Source organism: Numenius arquata, chromosome 2 (assembly GCF_964106895.1).
Source record: "Numenius arquata chromosome 2, bNumArq3.hap1.1, whole genome shotgun sequence".
Classification (NCBI taxonomy): domain Eukaryota; kingdom Metazoa; phylum Chordata; class Aves; order Charadriiformes; family Scolopacidae; genus Numenius; species Numenius arquata.
In genome coordinates, this window is record NC_133577.1 from 55,619,523 (window position 1) to 55,646,013 (window position 26,491).

The 26,491-nt window shown below is 38.3% G+C and overlaps 1 protein-coding gene across 1 annotated transcript in view; it reads left to right on the plus strand.

Annotated features, from left to right (window-relative positions):
- Positions 1-7,279: 7,279 nt before the first annotated feature.
- Positions 7,280-26,491, plus strand: part of ACYP2 (acylphosphatase 2) — a 47,128-nt gene continuing 27,916 nt past the window's right edge. Inside the window, exons 1-3 of the mRNA XM_074166964.1 lie at positions 7,280-7,601; positions 8,221-8,237; positions 10,150-10,259. Of these exons, the coding sequence (XP_074023065.1) occupies positions 7,532-7,601; positions 8,221-8,237; positions 10,150-10,259 (197 nt within the window). The 5' untranslated portion in view covers positions 7,280-7,531. The remainder of the gene's footprint in view (positions 7,602-8,220; positions 8,238-10,149; positions 10,260-26,491) is intronic.

The following is a 26,491-nucleotide window of genomic DNA, read 5'->3' on the forward strand; positions in this document are numbered from 1 at the left end:
GCAGTAATACATTTCAAGATTTCGAAATAGTAATTAGGGTTTCTCTTTGTTGCTTTTAAGAATAAATAGTAGGCTAATGCCTACTAAGAACAAGAATGAATTAAATAGTTTCACAGAACTGCAAAATGTAGTAGCTGTCAACCCACCTCCATTATAAACCATTCCTTTACCAACCCACACTCTTTTGTGCTTTCTTAGGTCTTTTATAGAACCCTAAATCCTCCACAAAATCTGACATCACTGTTCTAATGGCTGTGGGAAGGGTGATGTTTAAATTTTCCATATTTCAATGGGAATAAAGAACTGCCTTAAATGACCACGTCCTGCTCCTCAGCTTGTCGCGTAAGAGAAAATATAACCATCAGAAACACCTCAATCAATGCTTTCCCCAAATTTTCATGTTTCCTATGAATGGATATTTCATAAAGAAAATGTCAGATAAATCTCCTTCTGCTTTCCTATCAAACCATATGACTAAGACTTATAATGTGCTCCTTCTAAATGTAAGAGGATGGACTGGCCTGGACTTCCCTTCTTCACCAAGCCCCAATCCTTTCACACTTTCTCTCTGGAGCTCACTGATGTCTCCAGTAAAACCTCAGGAAGCATGGCATTTCAAATCGTTAAATAATAATCCAGGTAAAATAGATATCACAAAGACAACACCAAAAGAGCAGCTTGCCAAGTTAAAGAATTTTAACATTCTCTTTGCATGCAGAATAAACTTTTTCCTGAATAACATTGCTTTTACATGTTTGTTAGTTTAGGATCTAATCTAATGTGCATAAAACTCCTAGGTCTTGGATTCACAAAACTAAAATGCTATTATGGTTAAACCGTCCCTTTGTTCACAAACTGCTTATAAAGTCAAATTATACTTTTCTTCTGTAATGAAATTATACCCAGCAAATTTAAATCCTTGCAGGCATTATAGTAGGTGTGTTTGTGTTTGGATTTAATCATCAAGCCAAGACTTACTTGACCCATCATGCCAGCATAGGACTTATCTCTAAATTGCACCCTCTAATTCTTATGCTTTAGAATTCAATGTATAACTTTATCAGTCACATTTTTGTTTGAGATGGATTTTTTTTGCTATGGGATACATTAGCTCATATTCTCATGTTTTTATTTACCAACAACTTATGATTTAAGTGAACTTTGCAATGATGATGCAAGTCTTCAGGGCTGATTTCCACATACTAAGCCTTTATTTTTACCTAGTGGCTTAGTTCCTTATTATGGTTTCAGATTAAATTTTTACTACTACTAACTAGAACGGATTTACCTGAAGATCCTTTCATTTTATATATCAGTGAAAATACTTTTAAAATTTTAATTTTCATGTGGCTTTGTTGGTCAAAGTTTAGTGGTTTATTGCCTTAGATATTTATGTGGAGGAGGGTTAAGTAAATTAAGGACTTTGACATGGCAACAATAAAAAAAAAAACACATTGAAAAGTGGACAGAAATTTAGTTTCATCAAATATTCATATCTATATATAATGGCAAACAAAATTATCAAGCTGTGATTAGGTTCACAAGTAAAGAACTTCGGGGATTACTGCTTTAACTCAAAAAATAATAGCTTGTTATAGGGAAAAATACAGTTGATAAGTCTTAATGCTCTAGACTAAATCAGGATGTGGTGAATTAGGGCTTTAATGAAACAAGAAGTTTTCTATGTAATTTGCTGTACAAGAACATGGTTATTCTACATGTAGGCTCTCAAAATAACTGTTTGAAAAAGCAGAGTAGCACAGAATCTACACAATATAGTCTAGCCACAGTAAAATAATGGCTTCACAATTTTGTATCCACCACCAAATAATTTGTGTTACTTTATTTAAGCAGTCCATGATTTTAGAGCATGAGAGGGACAAATTTAGGTCCCATCCACACAAAGTTTGGCTGTAAGCTGATCTGTGTAGGCATGACCCTTCCTCTGTACAACACTCCACTGGCTTAAGTGAGCCTCTGCACAGGTGTGTGGGTCCTCCCACACAGATCAGATTGCTGGATTTGGATCTCGCATTATAAATGGATCAGGAGAGAAGTGTTGTAACCAGGTCACCTACCCGTGGTATGGGTATACTGTAGATTCATCTATAACATATTTAATCAGTCAACCATCAAGCAAATATTTTAGCATTTGTTATTTTTGTCCATGCATTATTAGTTCAACAATATTTCATTTTTATTTTTCAGAAGGGTAATCAAATCCTCTTTCAAAATTGAATGCAGTATTTCTTTTAGCCATTCTGTTAAAGTTTTTCTCTATACTACACAGCAATAATTGCAAATTAAGTATCCAGATAGATCATCCTCAAAGATTTTATGAAATTTATATGCTTGAATTTCGAGTTTTGCAGTACTGTAGTACAAAGTAATTTTTTGTTTATGATGCAGCTAAGGAAAAAACAGTTTCGTCCTATGTTATTTTATTTCAACATAACACTTCATTTTTGCCAAACACTACTTCATTTTTTGGCTTGTTAACTTATAACCAGATGCTCTCTCTTAACAGACACCCTTTTTCTACGCTTCTCTACAGAGTGCTTAGAGTCTCTATGATACATGAATATACCATGTGAAAGGTACATAAAGCCTAAATCTTTACTTCATTTGACACTTTTACATCCATTCCTTTTCATTTTTAATTTTCTCTAAATAAGGTGACTCACAGCTACTGATAACAGTATTAGCAAAACCCTTTACAGGCTAAGAACACTTCATTATCTTGTGCTAACGTGTATGGAATAAATGTTGTTTTGTATTTATTTCTGCCTGATTATAACTTTCACTTCAGTAGTTATGCAACAAGCTATTGTTTTATATCTTATACAGAAGAAAGAAGACTAAGGCTTTTCAAGGATCCTACTGTGAGCCTGTCCTGCCCTTCAGGCTTCTAAATCTGATCTTTAGTGCTTAAGAGGACCGCTACTGATAGCCAGTGATCCACAGAAAGAGGTAAAAATGAGATGAAATGAGGTCATCTCTTATTTCACAGCTGGTCAAGATTAAGCCTTCAAAAAGTTTTTTGGTATATTTAGATGTGATATAATCAAGGACTGCAAAATAAAGACACTGAAGAAGCTTGGACAACTTGAAGTAAAACCTGTAAAGATGAAATCCTATTAATTTTTATTCAAAAATGAAGTAATGAGAGTGAATGCAATTTAAGATTAGAAAGTGTGATAAGGGGACAAGGAAAAGAGAAATTAATTTTCCTTGAAAAAGTAAGCACAAAGGAAGGGTGGAGCATTATTTTAAAGGATAGAAGAGAGACTGATATACATTGCATTTGACAGAAACCAAGCAAAACCCCAAACAATAAAAAGTACAAACTAAACTTACATAGCTTCTAACTTCCTTCCTAAGCATTCAAAGCCCCCTAGGTAACAAGGGCAGTAGCTTCTTTTATCTATGGGCTTTGGTATCCTTTGGGAAAACAGTCATCAAAATCAGCTGGGGACTATTTGCAAGAACGACAAGTTTAGAGTTTGGTTCAGATAAAGAACGATGAAACAGAGTTGCACAAATATTAAAAATTCTAAAGAAAATTTATGGCTAAAGATATCAGCTAGCAAGTTGATGGCTGAGAGAGGGGTGAACTCCAAAGAAAAGTCAGGAATGTAAACAGTTTGTAGATTGTGCAAGAAACCCTACAAAAAGGTAGTGGGAGAGCAGAAGTGCAATCAAGGACGTCTGAGGATGAGCCATGTTAAATTAAAATGATGCAGAAAAATAGAAGCATAATTACAAGTTGAAGGATGAATTAAGACAGCAAGGTGGGAAATAATGTGCCTGATGGGATATCAGTGTGAACCTCAAAGACAGTAATTTTAGGAGTGGAAAACATCAAGTAGATATGGTGGTGTGAGGTCACAGCCACATAGAGAGAAAGCAGTAGTGGGTATTGAAAGAAATCTCTGTGCCAGAAATGAACAAACAGTGTAAATAATGAAGTCTACAACTTTCAAAATAACTTTAACTACAAAAACAAAAGCTTAATAAGAGAATCTTTTATAAAAAAACTATATATATAAAAACCTACATATACATATGTATACCACTGTATATAGTGATCAGTGCCAAGGGCACCAATAGGTCTAATTATCCTGACCAGCCTCATCTGGGACCCAACCACAGCTCGTCGGCGCCTTGGTCCAGGAGCTCCATTTAAGCTCAGGGCTGAACACACTCCCTTCCCCTAAGTTACAGGCAGACTAGTCTTCAGTTCTGCCTTCAGCCTTGCCTTTTGGATGAACCTTACCTCTATGCTATAGCTGTGTTTCCAGTCTAATCCTCTAATGCTCCTGGGTGGACCCTGCTGCCACCCTCTAACTCTGCCTGCCCTATTCAGGTACTGTGGGACTGTCACTTAAGTGCTGGGGTCACCCTCAGCTTCTTGCATAGCCACACATATGCTATTCCCTGATGTCTGGCTGCAATGGCACAGTTGCAGGTTTTTGGTGTTTTCCAGTGATGATATTCTTCACTATATCCTTTCTTTATTCTATGATTAAAAACAGGATAGTGAGAAAATTTTACTGCACTTAAAGTACCGGGAGGAAATTTTATAAGGCTTAATGCTCAGAGTAGAGACAGGTGACCTAGTAGTAAAACTAGATCTATCTGCAATAGAGTTTTCACCAGCTGTGAAATGCTTGCCAAGTAAAGCACCTTGCAGAAGAAGCGATTCTGTACAAGCTTAAATTGCAATAATAGTTGTTCCTAGATGACACTGTGCTGGGAGTGAAAGTCTGTATAGCAGAAGTGAGAACACAAAACAATGTCTTCTGAAAGAGACAGAAAAGCTGGCTAGCCCATACCTGAATTAACAAGTGTATGTAGTGAACAGAAAAGAAATGAAATTAATATCGTGAAATAGGAGATGAATCTTAAAAAAGCAACTGCTGTGAGCACAGCAAAGGCTGGGGCAAACTGGCACCATAATGGTCCTCACTGGAATTCACTGCAGCCCCTGGAATTTCTCACTAAGATGAATTGTTACTGTTGCTGCTTTGTTTTAGTAATAATAAAAGGTCACCCTTATTTACTGAGTAGTAAACCAAATCCAACATGCAGTAACAGCTAAGCTGGCAGCCGTATGAAAGACTGTATTTTATCTACAGATGCTATAGCCTTACACTTTCTGTTCATCCTCAAGCTCATCCTAAAGGTACAACAATTTGTTCATTGCAGGAAATGTTCATAATCATTTGCATTCCTCTGCAGTATAATCAAGGAATATCTCTTGTGCCTTAACAGATGTAGATGTTTAGCATTTTTTTACAACTGGCTGTAGCTTTAGGAAGTGCCACCAGCTGATTCTTCTTCCAACATCACCACCCTGAAGGAAACAGCTCAAAGAGGGGGGGGAAATTCAGAATTTTACTGACTTCATACAGACTATCCACATGTCTTGATAGTGTATGCTAAAGCTCATGTGCTAATTAGAGTATTTAAATATTGTTTGTTAAGTTATATTGATTGGACTGGACTGTAAAATATTAGTTATCATCTTCTGGAGCTCTTCAGGCTCTGCATGGTTCTCAGCTCCTTGTCATGAAATAATGAGAAACTCAGACTCACGCAGGGAAAGAGCAGCAAGATGTTCTCATGGAAAACTGAAAAAAAATTATCTTAAACTGACTCTTCTGAAAAAAGATAATAGTAGTAGGAAGACAGGAAATTAGTACCCCTGAGCCAGGAAGCTCTCGCGGACAGGGACAGGAATAGGAATAGATTCCTATCCTGAAAATGAGTCAGTGCAGATATGAGGAGCCCTGAGTGACATCAAGAAAACTTACTTGAAAAGTCAAAGATTCTTTTGATAAAACAAAGGTTGCCATTACCAGTACTGGAATGCGCAGACAGCAAAGTGTAATCAGTACTAGGTTTCCAGGTTTGCATTACAATGCTTTCTACTGTAAATAGGCTGCTATTGTAAATTTATTTTTTACCTGTTTTGCTCTTCACTGCTGATAGATGGCAGTAAATGACAAAAGATTTTCAGTCTATGCTGCATTCTATTCCTCCCTGTAGAATTGTTTTTAAAAACAAAATGGTGCTGATTCCACACTAGCAAAATGTACGACCCCTGTAGAAGGCAAGGGTTTGATTTAATGTTATATAGTTAAAGCAAATTATGAAACTTTTTCCATTGTGTTCCTATTCATAGTGATACTGAAAGTTTTCTGAAACAATGTGAATGTTTTTGTTGTGCAATGAATTGTTGTTTCTCTAGTTAACTGATGCATCTCGGGAAAGCAATTTTAATTTTTTCCAGGTCTTGATCTAGGTTTAACTTCCTTCTGGTCTTCAGATACAAACATGTAAACAATTTGGGTTATGCTGCATTACTGCTAAGACATGAAGTGGTGTGAGGGAGGGAATTGGCTAATGGAGAAAGTAAATAAAATTACTATTTTTATTTTTTTTTTTATTGTAAAGTCACAGTTAACTTCCCGTTGTATCTTGTTGAGTAAGTGAAAGTTGAGTCTATCTTCTGAGATTGGTTAAATGTTGTTTCTAGTGTAGAATTCTGCCTGAATACACATTTTTTAGAAAAAGCAAACGCAGGAGGGTGAGAAACAAGTTAAACTGCAAGCAGGCATAGAACACCTCAAAGAAAAATCTTTGTGGTGTTCGGTTGGAGATTCAGCCTACTAAACAAGCACTTTCTGGCCTGTATTTTTGCACATAAAATCCACATAGAAGAAATTATATGCAAACACTTCTGGAAATGTTTGCTAATGAAAATATGAGCACTAATAGATATCACTGAAAGTCCGGCGAATAGTTTGCATGAGGTGAGCTTTCTAACTCCAAGGCCTGCTGCTCCAGCTGAGGAGCCCAGCCCCTTGCTGGCTTTGCTATTTGCTTCAGAAAGAGAAAATGAGCTTTTGAAACTCTGGGTGAAAACTTAAGTAATGTGGAGACGTGAGAAAAGTCAGTCACAGCCTTACTTTCCACTTACCAGTCAAAATGACCTCAGTTCAGCCATGTATGGCAAATACACGTTTCAATGAATCTTGGAACTCCCTGAAAAAGGCTAATGCTGGCTACCTGGGATGCTCGAGGTGGCAAACCCGGCTGGGTGTACATGCCTACTGCACCCGCCCTGAAACAGGAGACGGTTTCGTTTAGACCTATGTCCTCTCGGCGCATTTCTGCCCTCAAACACGGGAGGGAACAGCGGTTTTCCGAGGGCGCAGCAAGTACCTCACGACGCACCATTGGCTGCAGCTGGTGCTCCGGCGGAGCTCCCCTCAGAGCTGCGGGAGCTCACGGGAGCAGCGGCGTTCCCGGGTGGTGGTTTCTGCCCCTGGCTGAGGGCGGCAGGTCTGGGGTCTCCTGTGTGTCCCTGCCCCCACCGCCATCCCCGGGGCGCCGCGCTGTGAGGCGGCCGCTTAGGCGGGAAGCTTGAGCCTCGCGCGCTGCCGTCCAGGGGAGCGCGGCGGCCCCGCTGAGCCGCGGCCCGGCAAGCAGCGGCAGCGGTTCTTCCTTCGCCGGCGTAGCCGCCATGTCTGCCCTGGCGAAGGCCTCCGGAGCCCTCAAGTCGGTGGATTATGAAGTGTTCGGGCGAGTGCAAGGTAAAGACGGGCTCCGGTATGAGGTGGCGGTTGCGGTTGGGGCGGGCGGCGCATGCGCGCGAGGCCGAGGAAGCTAGGCGCGAGCTGAGGCGAATGGCCGTTGTGGGGGGGGAGCGGCCACCGCCGCCTCGTCCCCAACGGGAAGGGGAAAAAGTTTATAAATACGCCCTCACTGAAAGGTTCACCCGGTTCCCTGGGGAGCGCAGGCTGGTCTGTCAAAAGCATTTCCCGTTACTCGCGTTTATGGTCGCATTTTCTGTCAGGTTATGTGGGAATGTCCGTCCCGCGTCCCTCCTCCTCCCCCCGCCTTGGCGATAAAACTTGAAAGTGAAAATTAAGTCAAAGGCAATTCCCATGCTGCAACATCTTCATTAAAGAAAGCTGAATGCGCTGCGTTAATGGAGATAATCGTTTGCCAAAGGGAAGGCTCAAGGCCAGCTTGTACCCAAATTCTGTTTAGTTTGCCCAGTGTTAAAATTTCATAACTGCTCGCTGAAATGTCTGTAAAAAAAAGACTACAGATGACTTGTATGCACTTTACTGTAATTTTATATTAAGTGACATTTCTAGAAACGGTATTATTTCAAATTATTTTACTGTCTTTTTCTTTCTTTTCTAGGTGTTTGTTTTAGGATGGTAAGGCTATGTCTGATTTACCAGTTCTGCTTTTCAGTGTAGTATTTCCAGTGCTAAAAATATGGCAGCAGGTCTGTGGAGTGTAAACAGATCCAACCTGAACTTTGAGTTCTAGGTTAAATGATTATTATTGCAAATGGATTTAGAAGGAAAAAATATTTGTTTTATATTACTGTTACATTAAAATGGATTTCTAAAAGCTTACTAATGTGTTCCTTGTTTGTATAGTATCTAAAGATTGTGTTTGGATTACTTGTGGTAAAACAGCCACAAGAGCATTATAACATACTAATCTTTAGAAAGGTTAACTACCTATGAAGATCTTGATATTAGCTGCTGAAACAATGTGTTCCAGTTTAATTTTTTAATGCAGTTATAGTACCTATATTTAAGGAAGCTTTTTGTGTTTTCTTGTAACAATGTGCTACAAACATGCATTCTGTGGCTCATATCCCAGCCAAACATCTCCACCAGCTCTGAATGTGCAGCAGGGAGTTTTGCGTTTCACAGAAACCCAAGAAACGACGGCACATTTCAAATAAGAACAGTCTTTTGTCTGAAAACAGTTGGCCCATGCTTAATATTAGACTTAAAAGTTTTTATGCTTATTTTATATGTACCATTCCAATTGAAATGGATAGAGGATTGCAATGTAGTATGTCTTGAATTCAATTATTCTTTCAAGTGTAAAATGTATGTCCACGTGTTATGTGGTGGGCAGGTACAAGCTTGCTCTGCCTTGTTTTGATCTGACCTGGAGCCATGTAAACACACAACACAGTGCCAGTCCTGAGCTAATAAGCAGCATTGAGAAACTGGTTGTCAGCTGCATTCCCATGCTTTTGAACTAGTTAGTATGGAGAAGCTGCTCATGATCAACTTGAAAAATATTCTTCGTAGTAAGCAGCACTTTTTCATTGCCTAGATTACCACAAAATTTGTTTCATCTTTGGAATATAGTCATATCGATCTGAAGGCTTTCTGTTGCCTACCATTCCAGTGTTCAGAGACAAATTGTGAAAACCATGCATATATTTCACATGTACCTGAAAGAAAACGAAAGTTTAAAAAAACCGAAAACAACCAACCACCTCAAAACACAGGGTACTTAGAAGTTCATCACAAGAAGTGAGTAACTGGGAAACCATAATTTGTTGTGGTGTTGAAAAAATATTGTAAAGCCAGTATAATTAGATTATGACTTTTGCTGCTATTTGTTAGTTGTAATGCAGCTGCTGGGCATAGAATTTGAAGTGAAAGTTAGGTGGAAATGATTTAAGAGGAAACTGAAGAAAAGGAACTGTGAAGTTGGTACATGTAGCAAATTTAATGAGTTTAGACACTGTGATTGTTGAAGAGGCAAATGAGCAGTGGTAGGAGCTATAGAAAGGAGTAGAGCTAGGTACAAGGGAGTCCTATGGGATTAGTAGGGTCCTTTGTGACCAAAACTGTGTTAAGAGTTCCTGAAATAAGGGGAGCAAGTCTTTGGCATCTCTGTGAATAATAATAAAAAAAAAGCCTTACGCCATCAGAAGGTGCCTATGCATGTACATATGATAAAGCAAAGAGGAAGATGACTTATTACGAGCAGTGTAGTATCTTGGCGGGAGACATCATATGTATAGCTTTTTGAAGAAAAGTATTAAAAGCTGTGAAAATGGAAGTGGGAATTAACTCATGCGTTTATTATGTATATGTAAAATGTCATTCTTGTTCAAAAGTTGGCTGCTTCTGCTGCAACTTCAGAGCTGACAGGAATATCTTAATGCTTGAGTATGAACATCATCTATGGATGATTTTTTTTCCTAAGTGTAGATCTTAAAGCTATGAAAGTGAAAGTGGGGTTTTAAGTGGTATACACATGGTATATGTGCTGACACTGATTGTCCTCTTTCATTATTTTTCAAATCAGTACACAGAAGAGGAAGCTAAGAAATTAGGAGTGGTTGGCTGGGTTAAAAATACCAGTCAAGGAACTGTAACAGGCCAAGTTCAGGGCCCAGAAGATAAAGTAAATGCAATGTAAGTATTTTTGTATTTTTTCTTAGTCTTACTACAGTCATTTACAGAAGCTTTTTTAATCCAAAGTGATAAGTAGATTCACATATCAGCAATGTAGTAGTACTTTCAATAATTGTTTTGAGGAGTTGAGAAGATGCTTTTTTTTAAGCTGTAAAAAAAAAAAGTCTTTAAGCTTTAAAAATAGTCTGTAGCATCAACCAGTTTTAATTTCTAGTGTCACACAGTTTGCCAGTGTATTTCTCTAACATAAAGTTTTCTTGTGAAATGAAAAAAAAGCCTTTATTCATACATGTGACCAAAGAGCTGTTTTTTAATTGTTCAAAACTTGTCTGTTAAGAAACAGACTGAAGAACTTCTTGAAATGCTTTCTCAGCTTGTACTTATATTTAAACTGTTTCTTTAAGTTGATTTGATTTTTTCCTGATTTAAAAAAAATAATACACATTTCATCAAAGGCCTGTAGTCTCTGCCTTCTGGAAATAAATTTTGAAATATTTTGGTGTCTTTAGAAGAATGGGTATGATTTTCTTTAGGAAGTTGCCAATTTCCAAAAGCTTAAAGCTATCACTCTGAGGAGGTGATGCCTGGAAAAACACAAAGCCCAATTCAGTTGCTTCCAACTATAATTTTTTGCAAGTGTATGTAGGGAGATTGTTGGGAGTTTTTAAAAATCTCTCAAAGAATGATCAATGGTAAAACTTTCCTTTGTAAGCCTTATTATGGATGGGTAATTATTCATGCAAAGTCTGCCAGTACTTTCTGACACAGGAATTGCTTCAAAACTGAACTTGGATAAAGTGAAGTTGGGTTTTTGTATAGAAAATAGTGTTACACTTTCTGGTGAAGAGATTTATATAGACAGAAGTATTTGTAGCAGGTATTTTCTTTGGTCTTGAGCTTAACATCAGGTTGCTTATCTTGGGCTGCAAAACATTTAGAAAGCCAGGGGAACATCAGTTCTTTGCTTCCTAAGTCAAGTTAATACTTATTTTCTGGAAGACCTTTAATAACCTGATCTAAATATTTTGTAAATTTAGTAATTTAATGCCATCTCTCTAGTTAATTTAGAACACTGAAAATGAACATGTGAGGAATTGGAGTTTGGTTTCTGTTTGTTGGAGTACTTTTTCATGCAAAAATTTCTAGTCAGTTGATTTATTCTAATTGAGCAGATTTAAGTGAAAGCACAGCCTAGCTCCTGATATTTCTTGTATTTGCACGAATTAGAACAGAACGCAGTATTTTCTGCCATGCTTTTCTCTTCCCTGTTATCTGTGTCAATGAACTTTAAAGGAAACCATTCTTACCCCAGCACCAGAAAGTTTGTGTGTAATATGGGATCCTGTAATGGAGTTGCAAAATTAGACTAACAAGACTTGGCTTGTTCTCAAAGATGTGTTGGCATACAGACTATTCCAAAAGGAAATGAAAGTTTTTATTTTTCATTGTTATGCAATTTTAAGTAGGATCAACAAGCTGGATTGTGACTGAAAAAAAAATTGTTGAAGCTTTTCATGTACATTGTGTTCGATATTCAGAGCAAATAAAGTTGTTTTGAAATGTCTCTTCTTCGTTTCATGCTAGAAATCAATGTTTTCCTCTGATGTCAGCATAACGTTGCAATGCTGAAGTTGAAGTATGATTTTTGAAATATGCGTTGAGATCCAAATTATTAAATTGGAGATCCTACAGTAGAATGCTGAAGAAGCACTTCACTTTTCCTTGTTTCCTGTGTGGGTTCTGATATACTGAAAATGTACTGAATTTATTTTTGACATTAAGTTGGTGAACTTGCATGTGAAAAGGGAGCTTTTGTATATAAACAGCTACTTTAAAAGGCCTTTATTTTAAAAGGCCCTTATTTCTCTTTGCTAGTACATGTTAATAGAAGATCAAAATAAGTTTGAGTTTTTTGAAGTTTTTTCCAGAGCCTATAGAATTTTTTGTCGTGCTTCCTAAGAAATCATAATACTGTGTTCTAGATTCAACAGTTATTTAAAATGTTATATTAAATAAAAACAAAATGAGGCTTCCTTCTGCTTTGGCAAATTAATATAAACCAGTAATCCTAAACATACATTTGTATTCAAACTGTGATAAATAATCAGGAAGAAATTCTGACACTGAATTCCTATGCAAGCTGTGGTTTGTATTTGCTAGATATTCAGAACTTAAGAGGCTGTATGTGTATGACTTCTTAAAAATTTGGAGATCCCTATGATCAAAGAAATTGAACACTTTTCAGAGAAATACAGTGCCTGAATCAATATTGTAAGGTATTTCAAGAAAGATTCCTGGTGAGTGCTATTTCAAATATGGGAACAATGTGTCACCTTGTAGAAATTTTTCAAGAATAGTTTGTGCAGTGTCTTTTGGACAGGTATTTTCACACTTGCATAAGTTTCAAACTTAAACTTTTGGCACAAAATAGCCTGATTTTCAGAGATGCAGCACTTGGACTTTTAAAAATCACTTATTAATGGTAATAAAATGATTTTTCAGTTGTTTTACTGGTTCTGGCTTGTTAGTGTTAGTATTTTTTAGGGGGAGCTGGAAAGGGTGTTTTGGTCTATCATAAACAATGTTTGTCTTTTCATGATGCTAAATACTCAATAACACAGAGTTAAAAAAGTAGGGATACCATAAGAAAGTACAATTCTAGAATAGGTAAATAGAAAAAGCAAGATGGGAAGATGGAAAAGAGGGATAAGGGTTTGAGAGGAGGATAAAGGTAGGGAAAGTGTAAAAAATGTGGGAAAAGCACCATGAGGCAATTCAACATTTCCAGAAGCATGGATTGAATAACAAAGCATGCCTTTGTTCTGGAGCAGTAACGCGGCAGACCTCTAAGCCAACGGTTTTCCAGCAGCAGTCCTTTGCTTCTGATTTTCTGACCCTTTTAATTCCATTTTGTATCACTGCTTGCATTGTGAGGCATAGCTAGGAAGCATCCGGTATGGGCTCAAGGAACAATGCCTTTATGTGATTATTTTTTAATGCAGGCTGCAAGGTAAAATATAATCTGTGAGGAATCATGAGGACAGTCCTGGTGATGTATTTTAAGCATTACTGTAATGCATGTGTAGAGCCTAGACGGAGAGTGAACAGAATGAGTAGGAAGTGGAGAAAATAAGATTTAAAGCAGGAGAGTTGGAGGTATGACTATGCACCCATACTTAAAGCTCTCTAGTGAAGTGAGAGCAAGTTAGAGAATATGTGTTTTGAAAATCAGTTGGCCAGGTAACTGATGGTCTTTGGAGAGTCTTGGGTAGTCAAATGCAACTTTATTGTGTTAGAATTGAGGGATTAGATGTGGGAAGGCAGCCAGAGGCTACTTACCCAGAGCTGCAGATGTAGCACAGGAGTGTTTGCTAATGCAAGAAGTTGGCTGCAGGTTTGGTTCCTTCCCATCTTGCCAGGGAAAAGAACTGACCTGTTTTACCTGAGCCTGGTGTAGTTTCTTAAGCATATGCTGAAACCCGGATTTTGTCCTAAAATGTGGATGTAATCGTTTCCTTGCAGACATACAATATGATTATGATGAATTTGATAGATGACATGCAAAGTAGAGTTTGCTCTGGAGCGTGTAACAGCTTAGCAAGGGTATTCTGGCTCTTGCATAAGTAAGTGGAAAATTATAGGTAAGTATGAAGGATCGAGCACTGAAAAGAGTTGCACATGCAAGAAGTTTCATTCCTTACTGGACCATTCACTTAGTGTTGAACATGGGTATAAATTTTTGTTGAAGTCGTGCTGGAAGGCTGACTTTGTTGATTTACATTCTGTGATGGTAAAATCTTGATCATGCTGAATACGGGCAAAATGTACAGACTTCCTTAAGGCTAGGATTTCAGTGTGAATTTCACTGAAATGCAAGAAACTTAAGGTATGAATGAGCAGTTTTTGATTTTAGGTATTTTCATTTCAAGATTTGTCTTCAGTTTGTTTTTAATGAAAAACTTAGATTCTCAAAGATCAGGTAACTTTTACATAGTGTATTCTGAAGCCAATTTTTTATTGTAATTAGGAGATCCTGCAGACCATTTTTGAGAGTATTTTTAAAAAGTCTTGAGAACCTTTTACGTGTAAGCTTGTTTTAATATCCCTTGCTTTTTAACCTCTAGATGGAGCTTTTTGTTCTGTAGATACTTTCAACTATATACGCTTCATTTGAAGTGAATCTATTTTTAGACCGTTATAGTAGAATCCATCTTTTTCTTCTCTTTTTCCCTACTGTATTTTATAGTCCTGTTCTGTTTGCTGCTATTGCTCCACACAGAGAACATCCATTATCCGTAGATACTAAAAGCTCATTTTCAGTCTTACATTTCTGTAAGTCAAAGAATGTTGTGATATTTTTTCTGATTTTGTTCATCAGAATGAGGTTAGAGCCTTCATAGCCATTGTGGTGGTTGCCATAGCAACTTAAATGAGAGGCTGGAAATTGCTTTACTATGAGAATTTTTTGAACTTTGAATGATGACATATTACTTAGTTTTCCATTAAAAAAGAAAGATAAGTCTCTTGCCAAGTTCAGAATTTATTACAAAAATCAAAGATTTCAGATCAGGCTGACACTTTAAAATGTAAAATTCTAGGACATTTTTTAGACACAAGAAGTATATATTGGCATTGTAAGTATTCTTCCTGTCTTTGTAGAAAGGCACGATATTAAATATAGATTTCTTGTCTTGGAAATTGTTTTTAATTAGTAAATTAATGCTAATTTAATTTGAATGCTTTAATTTTTAATATCGATGTCAGTTAAGAAGAATTAATATATATGTCAGTGACACAACTTTAAAATTACTTCTGTATGTATCTGCATGGAAAAATCTAGATTTTTACCACTTAAAAGGGGAGAAGGGAACGCTGTATTAGTTAATATTGCAACTGTCATTCTGTCTCTGTTTCATTAGTCAAGTGTATCCAAGATTCCTGTCTGTACCAACTGGCATTGAAGTGGAACTAAACGCTAGTAAAAAAACCCGCTCCATATTTAGACTATGACTAGCTTCCTTGAGCAAGATTCTAGATCTTAATATCCGATTTATGTTGATATATAAAATGAACTGATTTTACTCCATATTTTGAGACTTTTCTCCATTTTAAAAAGATATATTTTAAAGTTTTCAGTTCAATTTAAATGTTCTTTAAGAGGAGAAACTGCAACAGTTCTTTTCATGTGAACCTAGGCGTAATGGTAGAAATGAATCTGTGGAGGACATCTGTACAGACAAGGAAGTGGTTTAACTTTTTCGATACATTTGAGACATCCTGGGATATATCCGGAAGCCTGCTGTTGAAAAGAAGACAAAGGCAGTTGAGTGAAAAATTCAGAGAGGTTAGAAATACTGCTGGATTAGGGAGAGAATATGGAAGTCAATTAGGGTTTGGCAACAGCTGATCTGTAAAATGTGGTTGCAGACTGGGAATCAGTAGGTTCAAGAAGTGGTAATGTCAGACTAGCAGAAAAGGTACAATATTTCCAGAGATACTTTTTATATCTAGGGGACAGAGAGGAAGTGTGATACAGTAACCAAAGATGTGCTGTCATAGGAAAAAATCATTATGGGAGATTGGTCCTAGAGATAGAAGGAAAATTGTGAAATCTGTTAATATTGGAGAGGAGAATGTCAGAGGAATGAGCTAATTGCAGTTGAAGTGAAATACCCGGGTGGGGTTTGAAACCAAGTTTATGGTCAAATATGGTAGAGATGATTTAGGAAGAAAGATCTACTTCTAAAACAAATTAAGTAGGTTGAGAAACTCTTACTGTTCTTCAAAGATGAATGCAGTTGTTCTTAAAATAGGCTTCACATTCATAGGTACACATTTTCAGGGTTGTATTTGTTAAAAGGTTGTAAAAACTTATTACTGGAATGATTTTATTACTAGCCATGTTTGATGAACACACTGGCTGAAATTCCATTGTATCTTTTATCTGATCAAGGAATGTGTAGGCCAAGGTGAATTTCAGCATCCCACATGTCTAGAAAAGCATATAGACTCAAAATTGCAACTGCTAGATTTGAGGTTGATCATGCAAAGAACACTGGTCATTATATTATATGCTTCAGTGTTACAGAAAACATTTATAAAATTGTAAGGACTGATACTTTTTGCCATGCTTATTTTCTGTAATTTTCTCTAAAAGTACATCTACTCTGATGCAAAGCACTTAATATTTACCTTGTGTTTTGTCAATGAGGCAGCTATGTACCATGATAGTACATGGCTGAAGTCTTTCCTGGATGTGCTGTTCTTGGGAAGCTGACAGTTATGCATTTTGAAGGAAAGGGGAGAGGGAAATTAAACCCAAATTCTTTAAGCTTTCTTTTTTACTTTGCTAAAGTGTGAAATAGTGAAAAACGGTTCGGATATGGTCTCATTTATGGTTGTAATGAAGTAAATGTTTTGCATTAATCACTGCTGAAGGTGATTTACAGTATTTCAGTGTCTCAATAGCAGTCAGATGACAAAAAATATGATGGGGCTTTTATAGTTCAGTGTGGGTCCAAGTATAACAAGGTCAGTTTTTTGGTTTGGTTTTATTTTTATTTGTTTAAAGGTGAAAGTAACCTATACTAGAAAATTAATTGTGTTGAACTATAATCTTTGTGGCTAGTATAATGGTAAATGTGACTATCTCTCTTCATACCAAATGTTTGAGGTATTAATTTCTTACCTATAATTATTTGTATATTGCTTAAAATTGACAGGCTAAGTTGTGAACTCTTTAAATTATGCAGGCTCAGAGCTTGGTCCTGCAAATTAAATTTACTAAATGTTACTGATAATGACCTGGGAAAGAATGGTATTAAACCTTATTCTTTGGAGTTTTAGCAGTTCAAAACTAGATAAATAAAGAGCTAATTACAGTTCATTGTAGCAACTGTACTCTGCTTGTGAAGACAAGGAATGGGTCAGGTAAATGAGAACATGTAGGTTTTTGTTACTGGTTTCTTAGAATAAAACCAATAAGATATTAATGATACTTAGTTGAAGGAGAGAGCTACATGCTTCCAACACAAAACTGGAGGCCTACTGGCTTACCCTTGTTCTGCCCTTGCCACTTTTTATTCTACAGCAGTGCCATCTGCCATCGTCACTGTAGTGAATTCCCCTCTTTTTAGTCACTTAGGGGCATAGCAAAAGGCAGTTCTCTCCCTGTGGACCAGGAGTGGTTGAAGGAAGAGAGGTGTAGCTCTCCACTGAAGGTCACACAGTCCACCAGTGACAGAGCCAGAAATAGAAGTGGACTCCTGGCACAGGTCCTGTCCTTTAGACTATGCTGGATTGCCACTGTTCTTTACTTTGGAATGCCATAAACCGCTAAAGCTTTTAACCATGGTTATGTGTTTCTGGATATGGAATAGTTCAGCCCCACGTCCCCATTTCCTCTGCTGGGATATAAAGATAGCTGTATGGTATGACCTTTTAGATTTTTTTAATCTAGTAATTCTTAGAGTTGCTGTGAACTTGCAGTAGCTCAGTGGAACTGACATTCTTTATAAAGTGTCTGCTTCCATTTCTGATCACTGAAGTGTTCATAGTAATATATGTTGGTAAAAATACAGTTTAACAAATTATGCTAGATACAGGATTGTAATACAAATAGTTAATTAGGATTTTCTAAATACTGGCTTATTAGAGCGTAATCCTCATGTTTCGTTCAACTTTTGAGTATTAAATATTTTGAAGGAGTGCAGGTTAAGCAGTTTAATCACTTCTGAGAATAAAAGTTCAGTTCCTGTTGAAGATCACATATTCTCATTGACACTTAAGGTTACTAAGTTTGGGCATTGTTTAATTCTCACAGCTATTAGTCTAAAATACATGTTGTTAGTCTCATACCATGACCACATGTCTATTGAGGTGTTTTCATTTGTTGGGAGGAGGGGGCCACCTCTCAACAGCTTATGGTAGTTGATGCTTGAATTGATTCAGCGAAGAGTGTTTCTTCTTTCCAGCTCCCTCTGAAGCTGCCAGAAGTGTCTGTTTGCTCTAGGACCCATATGACTCCTTTTGTTCATTAAATTTTTAAGGTGTTGCACACTTGGAATGTTTGTAGGTCTCTGTAATGGAAAAAAAAAAGTTGTTGCAAGCCTTTCATACATACCTGGTCTCCCGCTCTTATTACAACTGAGCATATTAATATTTGTTTAAATGTTAGATACAGAGAAGACACAAAGCTGCTTTCCTTTTATGTTTATAGAGCATCTACCAGATGTTATTCCTGCATTTAAACAGGACTGAATTTCTGGAATTGTGCCTCAGGAATAAGAAGTGTTAGTCTATACAGTGTCTTGGAAAACTCAGTATGTGATTCTGGTCAAGGTGCTTAACCTCTTTTTTTACTGTCTCTCTAGTGACTTGCCTCTTTGGAAATGATGGCTCCACAGGGATGTTGCATTAATGTTGCAAAGTCCTTTACCAGTGTTAGTACATGAAATCCTAATTTGCTACAGAATTTGAGACTTTAATTCGAGACTGTTGTCTGAACACTCAATTTAGGGATTTTCTTGCATAATTAGAAGTGTGATATGCCTTTCTCACATCCACGTTGAAATTCAGAAGCTCACTTTGACCCTAATTTGGTCTTCTTCATTAAACCACAGTAACTATCCTAAAGCCACTGTGGTTGAGCTTTCTGGGAGACAAATACAAATGCCAGTAAGATGTGTGATTTCTACTGGAAGCTTCATTCATTTGAGCATTCTAAGCATCCTTTATAATCGATATTACTGTGTAATATTTGTAATACTTTGATATTTTCAAAGTGAAAATATTCTCTTGTTGCTGATACAGTAGCATGTGGAGCAGTTCAATGCCGTTATTCTGGCTTTTTGTGCTAAAGAGTGTTCTAGATGTCTTTTGTGCTCCAACACAACATTTACAGAAACACTGATGAGTAAAAGTTCAGTTTAAACTAGTATTTTTAAAAGAGATTTTTGTACTCCATCTTATCAAGGGGAATAACTCTGTGCACACAGTTAAAAATAGATCTTTGGCAACAAGTTGGTAATTATCAATAAAAGCATGTACTTAAAAAGTGTAGGTTTCTTTGAAACCTTATGTAGATGCTATATTTCCAGACAAAGCTGCCTGGATTTTTGCGGTATGAAATACAACTGGAACGCTCTAAATGTTTGTCCTATTGAATATGGCTTACTCTGTCAAGACTGCTGAGACAATGTCTGTATTGCATTGAGAGGCACAGTCTTCCTTTGCCCCTGCTGAAACAGCCAAAAGCTGTGGTACTCTTTTTTTCACAGCAGTGACCCTAAGCTACTGTACTTAGCTTCTCAGCAGGGTTTTCTAGCTTGAAATATCAAGCTAGATGCTTCACCAGCAATACTTCGTAGCTTCCACTTATCTTGGCACATGGCAGAGCTTGCATAGGTTTGCTTATATCAAATTGCATAAATACAATAGGAAGGAAATTGAGAAACTTGATATAATTTCCTATGTAGAAAAGGCTCAGATGCTGGTGAGACTGAATTTATTCATGCGCATGGATGGTACACATAAGATTGTATGTAAACTCCAGTGAGTTTATATACAGGCATCTTGGCCACAGCTTGCATGTGATGTTTCAAACAAATTCTGAAAATAAAAAAACAACTAATGGGATTCTTAAAGAACAACTTTAGAAATTTAATTCTTTGTTTTGCTTTTCTTATTCAAACACATTTTCTTTGACCTCAAATTCTGAAGTGTGTTTTCTAGTGAAAAAAAGCCATTCTCCGCCCAACCTGTATTTGTGCCTGGGATTGCCATGACCCAAGTGCAGGACCTTGCATTTGGCTTGGTTGAACTTCATGAGTTTCGCACGGGCCCACCTCTCAAGCTTGTCCAGGTCCCTCTGCATGGCATCCCTTCCCTCCAGTGTGTCGGCCGCGCCACCGAGCTTGGTGTCATTGGCAAACTTGCTGAGGGCGCACTCTGTCCCACTGTCTGTGTCTCCGACAAAGATGTTAAACAGCACTGGTCCCAGTACCGACCCCTGAGGAACACCACTTGTCACTGGCCGCCACTTGGACATTGAGCTGTTGACCACAACCCTTTGAGTGTGGCCATTCAGCCAGTTCCTTATCCACCGAGTGGTCCATCCATCGAACCCATGACTTTCCAATTTTGAGACCAGGATGTTGTACGGGACAGTGTCAAATGCTTTGCATAAGTCCAGGTAGGTGACGTCTGTTGCTCTGCCCTTGTCCACCAAGTCTGTGGCAGTATCGTAAAAGGCCACCAAATTTGTCAGGCACAATTTGCCCTTGGTGAAGCCATGCTGGCTGTCTCCAATCACCTCCTTATTTTCCACGTGCCTTAGCAGAGATTCCAGGAGCATCTGCTCCATGATCTTGCCAGGCACAGAGGTGGGACTGACTGGCCTATAGTTCTCTGGGTCTTCTTTTTTTCCTTTTTTGTATATCGGGGTTATGTTCCCCTTTTTCCAGTCAGCGGGAACTTTGCCAGATTGCCACCGTTTCTCAAATATGATGGAAAGCGGCTTAGCAACTTCGTCCGCCAGCTCCCTCAGGACCCCGTGGATGGATTTCATCAGGTCCCATGGACTTATGCACCTTCATGTTCCTTAAGAGGTCTCAAACCTGATCTTCTCGTACTGTGGGCAGTTCTTCATTCGCAGAGCCCCTGTTTTTGCTTTCCATGACTTGGGCAGTGTGGTTGGAGCCCTTGCCGGTGAAGACTGAGGCAAAAATGTTGTTCAGTAGCTCAGCCTTATCCATATCCTGGGAGGCCAGGTCTCCTGTTTCCTCCCAGAGAGGGCCCACAGCTTCCCTAGTCTTGCCTTTATCCCTGACATATCTGTAGAAGTTTTTCTTATTGTCTTTGATGTCCCTGGGTAGATTTAGTTCTGCCTGGGCTTTCACTTGCCTGATCTGGTTCCTGGCCGCTCGGACAGTTTCTCTATATTCTGCCCAGTCTACCCGTCCCTGCTTCCACCCTCTATAGGCCTCCTTTTTGGTCCTGAGCTTGTCCAGCAGTCCATTCACATGTCCTATGTGAATTGCTTGTCCATTCACATATCCTATGAATCTTGCTGGTACTGATCTTACCAACGTTCTTGTGGTAGAAATGCTGACTTGGAAAAGCATCATCTCTCTAGGATTTAAGCACTTAATTAGCTGGATGAATCTGGGACTCTAAGTAGACTCTTTATTACTTATGCCATGCTGCACAGATGTTTTTATGTTGCTAAGAGATACCTGTTTGTTTTATTCCACAAATTACTGTAGTACTGATTTGATTCAGGGGCAAGCTGTATTCAGTTTATTTACCATATTTTTATAGAAGATGAGTATGTCTCACACTTAGGTACTTAAGATATGCCCTTTGCAAACAGGAGAAAAAAAAATCAAAATTGCTTCTGATGCTGCTCTTCTCTCTGCCTCTAGTAGTGCATTGCAACAGTAAGAAAAATGTATTGCTGGGTAACTTCATTATATAACCCAATTTTACCTTGTTCTTTTTTCCCAACTCTTCCCTCCACTCCTTTGTCTTACACTCCAGGGCTTTACAGTGTTAATTTGGTTAATGTGGTGCCCTGAGATTTTTTCCCTTGAACTGTGCTGGATGTTACCAACTATCCTGCAGTTAACGTTACTTTGTGTATCTTTGCCTTTGTTTTATGTACCCCCTATGAAGGGGATACTGAAGTCTCTTTACAGAGAATCACTTAACATAAGCTTGGAGAAGACACTGGGTTTGGTCTGGCAGCGTTTTGCTCTTGAGTTTATTTACAATAGTCACTCAGTAGTAATGGGTTAGAAGCTTTCTTTTCAAAGCTGATAACTTGATGTTTTTTTTGTAGCTGGGGTGAAAAAGCTGGCTGTTTATAATGAATACTCTGCTTATGTACCTTAAATGCTTTCCACTGGTGTTCAGATTTGTGCTCCTATGTTGCGATGCTATGGGCTCTTCCTGCTTGTTTCCTCACTGCTAAAGGAACAAAGAAAATCAGTGTAGAAAGTATATCAGAAAGTATTCAGACCTTAATAACAGAAAAGCAGGCTTTAAAATGGGCAGCTGATACTCTGTTTGAAGAAAGATTCCTTGAACTCCTAATGACCATTCTGATGGGAGAGGGTCCCAGACAAATACTTTTCCTTCCCTTTTTTGACTCTGTAAGCCATAGAATTTTAATATACACTTAGAAACCAAACCATCTGGAGCGACAAACCCAATCTATTCCAGCTCACAACTCTCTCAGGAATCATTCAATGAGATTTCAGTCACCATATTTTTGGATCTGAGCAGGTTCGGTCTACCATATAGGTAGACCATATAGGAACTCACCTGAAATCCTCTTATGCTGTACAAATGGTAATCCTGCTCATTGTATAATATAAGCCATTCCTTGAAATTAGATTGCAGGGTCAGTAGTAGGAAACTTTTCAGACAGCCCAGCTATACCCCACTGTCAGTTTGTAGGTTTAAAATCTTCTTCAAATTTAGATGACTCAGTGTTTTGCAGAGGAGATTTTTAAGAGTTTAGTAAAATGAGGTGATTTTTCTATGTATTCTAGGAGGGATGGAGAAGAGCAGCTGCTGCCATTCTGAGATCTCCCTAACCTGTCCTGCTTTTGCAGGACGAAGCCCAGGAGCTGGAGCCTGGAAAGTGAGATCTTCCTTGTCAGTCAGAGGGCTGTAAGGACTCTGGCCCTAAGGAAGTTTGTTGCAGAGCCAGAACCATTGGAAGGATTGGTCTTGAGCAAGTCTGCATAGCACAATTGTCTTGAGGCTGCGAACTTTGAAAGCTCAGGCTCCCCAGCAGCCTCATAGACAAACTGGCAGTGTATTTTCATGAAGGCCGTTTTGTTGGAGTGCAAATTCAGTTCTTTTTGGAGATGAATCTGTTCAAACTCTTAGGTCAGCTGCTTGTTTTCCAGTGAATCACACCTGTAACCTATCTGTGGTTGGGAGTATATACACAGATAAATTTTTCATTTGTGCTGCTGCATTTGGCGTGTGCTGTGCCCTACTTGGCTGGGAAACTGTGCTTGAGCAGTATTACTCAGCTTCAGTGATAGGAGAACACATTTTCTGTTCCCTGCTGTTCGTCACAAATACTGCTCATGTGATGTCTACTTCTGTTTGAAAAAAGCTAGGATGTGGTCAGCTTTGCAAAAGTTCAGGCAGACAGGGCTCCCATGAGGCCTTGCAAAATGACTGCTGTCTGTTTGGCTGCTTTTACAGATCTTTTTGTTAGAGTGTGAATTGCTATATCATATTGTCCTACTGCCGTCACAAACTCGGCAGTAATTCCCACAATGTGTTGTGTGAGACCTGCTAGGGAGAGCAAAGCTGATTGAATGCTGGCTGTCCTAGTGGTGAACCCTGCTAACAACACAGTTGTATTTATCTGTGTTTTCAGCTTTCCTCTAATTGCTATATCCTCTCAATTAGGGGAAAAAGTGCTGATTTTTAGCATGAGTGAAAAGAGATCTATCTCTGCTTGGTTTGAAAATTGAAGTGCTTTGTATTTTCAAGTGTGCCAGGGGTGTCAGGGTGTTGTATTGGGATCCCCTGAAGATCAAGATCTAATGGATTTCTGTATTGTCCAGTTCACACAACACATCAACAGTTTTGTGTGAAGTTCAGCTGTTGGGACCTACTGTTACCCAGTCTAGGGGGTGTTTGATGCTATTATTGCAGTTAATTACATCATGATAATTACATAAGTAGCGATATAGTGTAACTTCAAAAAAAGATAGAGTTCGTATTTACTTTATACTATTGCAATGGTGCTGAAGTTGATAGCCACGAAGGTACTATGTATATTTGGAATGAGTGCTGAGGCAAATTTTAGTAAACACTAGTGGTTTTAAATTCCTACAGAAATGTGGATTAAAATTGAAAACAGTCCTGTTGAGTAGCTACATATGGGTTATTCCCATGCTTTACATAAAGGAACTGTGGCACAGAGCAGCATCAGTACAGTCTCGTACAGCAAATCTGTGGTGGAATTGATATTCAGTTCTTTACTCATCATTGTAACTGTTATGGTTTGAGAGAACCCATAACGATCTATTGTTGTTAGACAATTATTCTATCACCCGATGACCCCTCCCCACCTGGAAAGGGGAGTAGGGGAACACAAAGAAACACAAGGGTTGAAATATAAATAGATTTAATAGACTAAGACTAAATAATTAACAATAATACTAAAGAACCAGTATTCATCCCGATACTGATATAAGATATACAGAAATTATACTCAGCCAACTATATCAGTAGGAAGTTGTGCACTCCCAGCAGTGGATAGCAAGTGTCGGACACTGCGAGCGCAATGGCTTCAGGAGGAAGGGAAGGCCTCAGGGCTCTGGCACCAGGGCGAGGAGTTGTCTGGACCCGCCGCCATCAGAGAGAGAGCCCGCTACGCAGCAAGCTTTTCTAATTTATATTGGATGTGACGTTCATGGTATGAAATACTCCTGTTGGCCAGCCTGGGTCAAATGCCCAGGCCTTGCTCCTCCTTGTCCCTGCACCTGGCAAGGCTCGAAAACACTAACCTTGAATCCCACAGAGCCTGGCTGGCTATGAAGTAAACATTTTCACAAATTCAGACACTAGAGTCTTCTAAAAGTGCAATTTTCCCCAGCATTAGAAGAAAAGTTAGCCCTGTGTCTCTCAACCCAGGATGGTAACAAAGTCATTTGGCTTCTGTAAGATGGTTAGCTAAAGGCAATAAAGCACTGAAGAATAACACCTTGCTCTAAATTTCAGCATATAGCATGCTTTTATCTAGTTTGCAGTAACTGCGTTTGGACTGTTTCAAACTATATCGTTGCATAACTTGAGGTGCCAGGGGAGGTTTAGATTGGATATTAGGAAAAATGTCTTCACCAAAAGGATTGTCAAGCATTGGAACAGGCTGCCCAGGGAAGTGGCTGAGTCGCCATCGCTGGAGGTATTTATAAGACCTGTAGATGTGGTGCTTTGGGATATGGTTTAGTGTTAGGTTAATGGCTGAACTCAATGATCTTAAAAGTCTTTCCAACCTAAATGATTCTATGATTCTATTAATATATCAGTTGTTTTCTCTGGGCCACCTGGAGCAGTCAGTTTCTGCTAGGTTCAGAAGAATTCATATCTTTCTACTGTCAAAATCCATCTGATATTAAATAGTACAAAGAAAAAAAAAATGTATGCTGTAGTCAGTCAGGACCCCATTCTGCTTTATTAGGATGTTATAAGAGATTCCTACTACCAAAGAACAGACAGTAAAATTAAGAAATAAAGCCAGAGAATGAGAAAGCACTAATTTACAAATGGAAACCTGTAGCACAGAGATGAACTAATTGGCTCAATTGCGCAGAAGTGTTGCAGACTCTGAATTCAGGTTGATTCCTGACTCCCAGTCCAGTCCTTCACCACTCTATTCTCTTGGCCCTTCTGATCCTGTAGTTTAAAATGAAATAAAACTGTTCAACTTTGTGTTTTATAGCTATTAATAAGAAAACAAATGCCTTTTGTAGTTTTTGCACAACAGAAGTGAAGTGATGTGTATGCCAGCTGCCATTTTTCTGCTAAATGCTGGCATTTATAATAATTAATTGGATAATTACATAGACATTTTCTTTCTGGCTCATGTCCATATGGATAGTATAGGCAGAAAGTTCTGAGCCATAGCAGCGTGGAGTGGAACATATGAGCTATTAATCGTTTCAGTGAGTACTTGTAAACAAGGTCAGCTCAGCAGGCATTCAGGAAATCTCTTATGAAATGTGATGCTGTCTTCGTTATCCTTTTAAAGGGTTTTGGTATAGGACCAGAACAGCAGGCAGAATTTATGTCTGCCATGCTGTTTGAGTACATACAGCAGATTTCTCAGGACTTTTAAAAAAACAGACATGTAGTCTTAAAACTGTATGTCTTCTGAAAGCGGTTCTTTTGCCTGAACTTAGTCACAATTACTCAGTGAATTCAGGCTAACAAAAATCTATTCGACTTAGCATTTGGTTTACTATTTTAGCTAATATTAAGAGATGTTCCTGTTATTCCCAAGCAGAAACATGTAGAAAGCTGACATTGAGCCCCACACATTCTGAGAAACGCTAAATCTTTTGCTTGATTGTGTTTGGAGCCATCTAATGGACTTAAATCAGTTCAGGTTTTCTAGTTGTCAAACATGTAAGGTATGCCTGCTGGAGACCAATGGAAACTACAAAGTACAGAGCACCAATGCATCTGTATATGAAGCA